Genomic DNA, 8,140 nt, shown 5'->3' with positions numbered 1-8,140 from the left:
GCGAGCTTGTCGTTCACATGTCTTTGACGCGCGGCTCCGATTCAGTTCATGTTCTAGGCAAATGATAGGAGAATACCAACTTAATATATAGATAGATACAAACTTAACTTCAACGATTTTTAAATTACGAGGTTAGTACCGCTGGTAATTGCGGCCAGTTTTTTTATAGGCAAGCTATTGCTAATACATCGAATACTCTCTCAATGTTAATTCAAAATAAGTTTTAACAAAAAAACACATACCTGAAGAATCGAGCAGTGGGATCTTGTACTATGGTCACTTTTTAACTTTTAACTATGCCAAGAAATAAGTTGGTGCAACACATTCCGCAGTCTATGTTAAAGTCAACGTTACTGATAACGTTAAATGTTACTTAAACCTTAATTAACTATAAACGCTACTATGATGCAACCCAGTCTTAATCTTATTTAATCTATACCTATATCTATATATACCTAGCCAATAGCATACGCGCTATGGATCTGTTTGTAATATAGAAAGGGTTGTGACGGAAAATTCTTACACTTTTTTTCGCCTAGGCCCCATCTGATAAACCCGTACCGTGCGATATGGAACTTTGTTCCTGTGTACCATGTAAAAGTACAGTTTCGTCAATATTGTACCAAATGAGAGTACACATTGTAATGTACATTAAAAAGTATAAGTCTTCTTTAATACATAATACCACAATTATTATATTCAAACAATAACTAAGCTAACGAGTATTTTACATTGCATTATATTATGTCCCACAAACTTAAATCTAATATGGCCAAGTAATGTTTCGTTGTTGGTTCAATGATGGTGGCGGCTCCGGAGTAACCAGCGGACAGCACTCATTAACTTGTAACACTGGCTCGATACGACGACCAGGCCGTTTGACTAGTTTGTTATGTAAACATTATTAATTAATTTAACATAGTTAATTTTAAGTTTCTTTAAGATTTATTATGTTTGTAAAACTGTTGGTTGTCCAACGTCAAATAGATAAAACCAAGTCACAATAATGTAGGCACACTGTAAGGCCGGGGTCAGTCCAGCGGCACCTTCTACTCATATTACATTTATTACATCCATATTTAACTATTATTATTTATAACCTCGTATACCATTCGACTATCGTTTGTTCTAATTTTTAATAGATAGAAAAATATATAAAACAATTGCAATAATTTACAATAATGATATGGGCGGATGTACGTGGCATACGTACAGGAGGTAGCTAAACAAAATACATATAATTCACGCCTTTATCAATTTATCGTGCAAATACTAATGCAAAGTTAAATAAATGTGATCAAACTACTTGTCACTGTCCAACCAGTCCCGGGGTGGTCCCTGCTGCTCCGTCAGTCGGCCTGCCGCCGCAGGTATCGGCGCCGCGCCTCCTCCAGCAGCTGCTGCTTGCGGCGCTGCAGCTGCTGCTGCCGCACGGCCGCCCCGCCGTCGCTGGACATCACATCTCATTGTGCTGTACTGTACATTACATAGTACGACACGATTGGAAATATACTCGAGTGAGTATATATGAAACAAAGTTGGCCAAGATATTTATATAAAATAAGATATTTAAATCTTAAGAAACATTTACGCCGACAGAACAAATATAATCAATTAAAATGCAGTGGAAAATAAACATAGAATTGAGAGACAACGTGACCGATCTGGTAAATTGTTCACAGCTGGCACAATTGTACCGGCGCTCCGTAAGTCACGGAACAAGTGATACTAGTGTCGTACACGAGGATCACTCCCGAATAAAAGTTAGTTTTTAACATTCCAAATAGTGTTAAGCCGTCGGAGGTGTACCTGTCGCGGGCCGACGCGGGGCGGGCGGACGCGGAGCCCGGCGTCACGACGTCGTCGGCGGCGTCTGCAGTCACGAGGTCACCCAGGTCACACAGCGGCACAACAACAGATACAGCAGCTCTCACATATTAATACTAAGTAAGCAGCGGCGCGGTTCAGGGTAGCTCTCTGTAGTGCGCTTGTGACCACCCGTACCGACTTATTTATTAAATTAATTTTAAATGTCTCGACGTGTGGCTGCAGTTACTCGCGCCATGTCACGGATCAGCTGTCACAGAAAATGTTAAGATCCTGTTACATTAGTATCGCTGTATCTACTTGATATGCATCGATCGCCATACGATCGTTGGACGTGGTGACAGCCGACACGTCCACAAGTGTTGGTGATCACATAATAATATATCGGTAAGCCCTCGGGATCGAAAGCGCGAGAAACATCGGATCAATTAGTCGCGTTTTCCATGACTGTAATTCTATTTTATGAGTATCAGTATAGTATATATTCTTTATAATTTATATTTAGTGTAAATATATTAGTTTTCGAGGCTGTTTCACAATTTCCAAGTAAAGTATTTGTAAATAGATTATATGTTACGTATCTATTGAATAAAAACATCATTTGCATTTCACAACGTATAAATAGTGTTGTCTAGCACAGGTAAGGACCATTTACATTATAGGATGCATATAGTAACACATATCATAGTTATGATAGATCACCTGACAGAATGACAAGCATTTGACAAAGTAATGTCGATTTATATAAGGGTAGGGGAGCTCTAGAGACTAAATAGGGATTACTCGAGCGTCGTGGGCATCTATTTATTGGATTGTGTGTAGGTTACATGCTAAACAGAAAGAAAAAGTTTTTATAGTGTGTACCCCGTCTGTGTATGTTATTTATACTACTAATTTAACTTGCTTACAGAGATTTTTGGTTGTCAATAGTTACTACACATCGTGGGCATGAAATAGTACTCTTCAAATTTGTCGCGTACAAATAACATTCATTTTAATCGTTCACCATTCGTTTACGAATATTGTCGATGGTTCTGAACTTCGTTAAAGTATCCGAAAACAAAACAGAGTAGGGTCACTATCGAAATTAATATTAAGTTTCGTTCGTTTACGAAGTTTCGTTTCAGAGAATGAGTGTAGAACCCCGGGGAGTGGTTCGACGACCCCAAAGTTGGTTCAACGGAAACTAGGTACCATCCTGATGTCAACAGAAGGTCCAACAGTGAAGGTGTATGATCTTTCACATGTGGGATTCGCGTAAGGCAATAACCGTGGTGACGTGGTGGGCGTTAAAATCGCCAAGAAACACGATCTCTGCAGTGGGGATCAGCTCCAACACGGAATCTGTAGTCATTTGGATGTGCGCGAGAAGATGGGCAGTCTCTCCATTACCGCTATGAGACCTATACAGGCAAGCGTAGATTCGCGGATGGTCGTCGCAGTCTACACGCGGCCAGAAGATGGATAGGTCCCGTCTTTCAAGAAAACTGAGGCGTCTTGGACAGACATCCTCCCCGACATAAACGCACACGCCAGCCCGCGGGATAAAGGAGTGTTTCAGATTATACCCCGGATATGAGATGTAAAACGTATCAGCCAGAGAGGATATTTGGATCTCGGTTAAAAAGAGCAGGTTAAACCCTGATGTTGCAAAAGTTCACAGCTAATATCTCCATAGAGGGGTGGTTTGAGTCTACTGCTCCATTTACCCCGAGTCAACAAAATTGTCCCCACCCCCTATTCATATCAAATATCAAAATGCTCGTGTTGTTCATCTTTTTAACGCGATTCGATTCCTAGTTTGGAATAAATAAAAGCACTTCGATGTTCTACTTGCAAGAAGAATTCGAATATAAAATAAATAATGAATGGAAACGTGAAGCCGGCGGATGCAAGGAATGTGCGAGTCAAAATGTCCAAAAAGGCGTGGAAATATAACAAAATATGCGTCAGATGTGAGCCCGGTACCTGCGGCCTGCAGTCGTCCGTCCAGCTCCGAGCCGCCACGTGCCCGGGCCGACCTGGCCGCCGTCACCTCCACGGAGAAGCTGGGCAGCCATGACACGTAGCGCGACCCTGCCGACACCCACCACACATACACATACACCATACACCCCTGTCGCTAACTTCATATCAACATTCAAATGTGTATAGAGAAAAAACATAAGGTAGTATTGTTTGCCGACGACACTTCACTGATTTTCAAAGTGACATCGTGTACTGGTTTAGCGCTAATAACCTATTGTTAAATAGCAAGAAAACGAAATACATTAAATTTACCGTCCCAAATGTCAAAAATGTAAATGCAAATGTTTTGTTAAACGGAGAGGTGATAGAACCGGTGGAATTTGCTATATTTCTTGGCATACCTCTAGATTCCAAATTACAATGGGGCCCCCATATTGAAGGATTGGCGAACAGACTTAATTCTGCAGCATCCGCGGTTAAAAAAATTTGACAATTAACTGACATAGATACGGCGCAACTAGTATACTTTAGTTATTTCCATAGTATTATTGTCCTATGGTATATTGCTATGGGGCAACGCTGCTGATATTAATACAATAATTGTGCTGCAGAAGAGAGCTATTCGTGCTATTTATAACGTAGGTCCTAGAGAATCATTGAGAGCAAAATTCAAAGAAATTAACATCTTGACTGTTGCTTCTCAATATATTCTTGATAATGTAATGTATGTTCATAGGCACATAAGTGAATTTGCCAGAAACTGTCATAACCATAACGTTAACACCAGGAACAGACATAAACTAATAACGCCTACTACTCGGCTTAGTCGAGTTAGTAAGTCTTTTGTGGGGCGATGTATATGCTTTTACAACAAGATCCCAGAAAATGTTCAAAACAAAAGTATTACGTTATTCAAAAGAATTGTTAAAAATCGTTTGTGTGGTAAAGATTACTATAACATAAATGACTTTCTTAATGATACCACAGATTGGGAATGGAGTAAATAATAAGTTTAATTGTACAACATTACTTTGTAAACATATTTATTCGATGAAAAAGAAAAAGCCCGCTGAGTTTGTTGCGCCCATTCTTCTCAGGCCTTCATTTTGGAATGGGTGGTAGTTTTTGACTTTCAATAAGTGATGTTACATCCTATTTTGAATAAAAATATTTGAATTTGTTAAGTTACGAGTATCGACGATCCGTCAGCTCGAACTACTTGCTGGAGGCGAGAGATCACCGCACTACATGTCTTACAACACCCACGACACATAGACCCCCAGCAACACGTATTGAAATGACTTTATTCTACTCCACAATTCAAATAAGATGTTAACAGGGGACGCACCCCGGACCACGTCCCCGCCGCGAGTGCGCGTGTAGCTCACACACACACATACGCACGCACACACCAGCAACACGCCCCACGACCGCCCCCACATCCACCCACATGACCGACCATAATCTTAAAAAATTTGTCGTTCAACACATTCTTGTGACAAAATATTTACGTCTATATGATAGTGATGTCAACTTCCTGTTGATAATGACAGACAATTGATGTCCGATTTATTTTTAAATTATTATATCCGATACCTTGGAATATTGACACTATAAAAGTAGGCCCCGCGTGCCACTTTTAGATAGCGATAGTTTTGACATGAATAGCTTTAGGTGTTGTCATATTATTATTTTGACTAAACAATGACGTTCTATACATAATATAAACAATGCACTTCATATAAAATCAAAATATGGCACATGCCACAAATGACACCATAATAAACTTCGACTGCTATGTCTATAGATTTCTGCGTTTACTCCAGTTTTTAAAATATTATAGATCAATAGGCAGCAAAAACTATTTCGATTTAAGCTGCGTATTTTGAACTTGGAACCCGATTTGAACAATGACATCGGTGACGTAGCCACAAGGATTTTTTTCAATCCAGACGAAAAAGGGGGTTCCTTTAACTTTTACGTTTGTCAGTCTGTCCCTATTTTCCGATCAAGATCTGTTCAGTTGGAGGTTTTTTACGTTGTTAATCAATAATCACACTCATATTATAAAGAGGAAAGTTTGTATGTTAATCTTTTTGGCTTATGTTTATATCTGTTACTTTTTACGTTATATACGGATTTGAATTTAATATAACTTATTAAATTCAAATCCGTATATAACTTTAATAAGAGAAACAAATCAAATATAATATGTTTATTTAGATAAAATAACTAGTTAAACTGGATATTAAAATGTTAAGTTTTTTGAATTAAATAAAATTTGTCTTTTATACTTTGATATCATTTCCAGAGTAGTATCGTTAATTTGCTCCTAAGAATTGAAGAGTTCCGTTACTTTGTCATGGATCCCATAAGCAGAACCTAACCAGATTATCACCAAACCACCTTTGAAGTATATCCTTTCCAATAAAAAAAAGAATTATCGAAATTGGTAGGCGCCATATTGAATTATTTGTAAATTTGTTGCGCACATGCTTATAATAATTTAAGACTATTATGGTTTTCTCATGATTGCCATTATTGGATGATGTCATATTTTGTGGCATGTGCCATATTTCGGCTTTGATTTTGTATGAGGTGTATTGTCCATATGTATAGAACGTCATCGGCAGTACCGCATCCGACGTCCATATGTTCTCGTAGATCTGACAGACCGACGCTCCACGCCGTACAAAAAGCGCGCCAAAAAAAATAACGTTCGCGTCAACACGCGCTAACGTGGACAACGTTCACTTAATTAGGCATGGCGATATTTTAAAATCAATTCGAATCGTCAGATGATTTATCGACTCATAAAAAAATCTAAGGTCTAAGATCGATTTTTTTCCAAGTTTGCATTTATAATGTAAATATAAAATAAAACGACAGACATGGAACATAACATAATAAATGATGAAATTTGAGATGCACAGTGAACCCTCTGCCCCATGCCCGGCCGGGCGGTACAAGCCCATAAGTCAATTTAAGTCAGTCATCATTTGTTCAGTTCTCACTATTACGTCCCTGCAAGTTCGATTCATTTCAGTAATAAGTTATAAATACCTATAATTATTGTAGTTGCCCTTTCTTAAATAGAGCACGCCGTTCATCTGTGTGTCTTGCACACGATCAACCACATATTTGTAAGTTACCGTCGAAGTGGAAGAGCTGGCTGGGGCCGGCGGTGTGCGGCGCGGGCCGGGTCGAGAGCGGGCGGCGGCAGCTGGGGCACGAGGCGTCCTGCTGCAGCCAGCGACACAGGCACGAGCTGCGCACCACACGGAAATATTAACACAATTATTCCTTACTATGTATTATATATATTAAATTCGTACGGTAAGCAGTCCCGATATTGCCTATCCGACGCAACGAGTATTTCATACATGTTTTTTAGAAAAGTATTGATCACAGCAATGCGACATTCAACAGCGCTTGGGCCGCTAGGTAAGCTAGTTTAGTAACGAATTGTAGCGAGATAAACCGATAACTCCCGAGTCCCGACCCCACATCTGTCTCACTCGCTCCATATTAGAAGTTTATGGCTATTTCGGATTTTGAAGAGAAAACTTCTTTAGCGGCAATTTTTTGTTGAAGTAGGCGTTACTTTGCGGAAATCCATAATTATACAAATGAAAATTTGAGTTTTCTTTAGTGTTAATTCCGCCAATATTTGTCTTTACACAATTCGACACGTGTTTCGCCTCTACACGAGGCATTCTCAGAACGTGTTGTCTCGCCAAAATCTGGCACGAGACTCTCTCGAGTAGAGAGACTGAGGATGCCTCGTGTAGAGGCGAAACACGTGTCAAATTGTTTAAAGACAAATATTGGCGGAATTAACAGTAAAGAAAACTCAAATCATTTCTATTCTTTAGCGGCGTTGAGCACTTTTCTAGGAATGGGTATAAAATGTTAAACTCGCGTCAGGACACCTGGCCTAATCGAAAATTCGTAAGACAGTCGTTGAAATTAGGGATGAAAGATTTTTACTTCTATGGTTAAACTATTTCAACTTAATGTTATAATTCATACGTTCATTGGACCAGTGGTTGAATCATTGTGATTGCGAAACACCGCAGAGTCGAGAATTCGAATCTCAACCGTGAAATATTTTTACAGTTTTATAATTTGTTTATTATTAGCGAAGACTTTTCCTAAGGCGATAGTTATACTTGTATTTTTTGTTACTTATTATTTTGTTTTGTTGTTTTTTTTATTTTATTATTTTGTTTCTTACTTTAGCTACCATGAGATTGGCGATGATGATGCTGGTAATGAAGATGGTGAAAGAGTTGTTGAAATTATGGATGAAAGTTGATTTTTCTGAGAGATAAACTTTTCAATG

At 38.9% G+C, this 8,140-nt stretch overlaps 1 protein-coding gene across 4 annotated transcripts in view; it reads right to left on the bottom strand.

The window, feature by feature from the left end:
• LOC126977961 (E3 ubiquitin-protein ligase AMFR-like) overlaps positions 1 to 8,140 on the bottom strand; it is a 46,099-nt gene continuing 37,959 nt past the window's right edge. Inside the window, exons 7-10 of one of the 4 annotated variants that reach the window (XM_050826671.1) lie at positions 6,948 to 7,063; positions 3,796 to 3,903; positions 1,810 to 1,873; positions 1 to 1,449 (exon numbers count right to left, since the gene is read on the bottom strand). In XM_050826671.1, coding sequence (XP_050682628.1) covers positions 1,350 to 1,449; positions 1,810 to 1,873; positions 3,796 to 3,903; positions 6,948 to 7,063 — 388 coding nt within the window. In that variant the 3' untranslated portion in view covers positions 1 to 1,349. Of the gene's footprint in view, positions 3,904 to 6,947; positions 7,064 to 8,140 lie in introns of all 4 variants that reach the window. The other 3 variants (XM_050826672.1, XM_050826673.1, XM_050826670.1) reach the window with 3 other exon arrangements.

The sequence above is a fragment of the Leptidea sinapis genome, chromosome 46 (assembly GCF_905404315.1).
Source record: "Leptidea sinapis chromosome 46, ilLepSina1.1, whole genome shotgun sequence".
In the NCBI taxonomy this organism is placed as follows: domain Eukaryota; kingdom Metazoa; phylum Arthropoda; class Insecta; order Lepidoptera; family Pieridae; genus Leptidea; species Leptidea sinapis.
The sequence above is the reverse complement of the archived record's forward strand: the minus strand, read 5'-3'. Positions and strand labels throughout refer to the sequence as shown.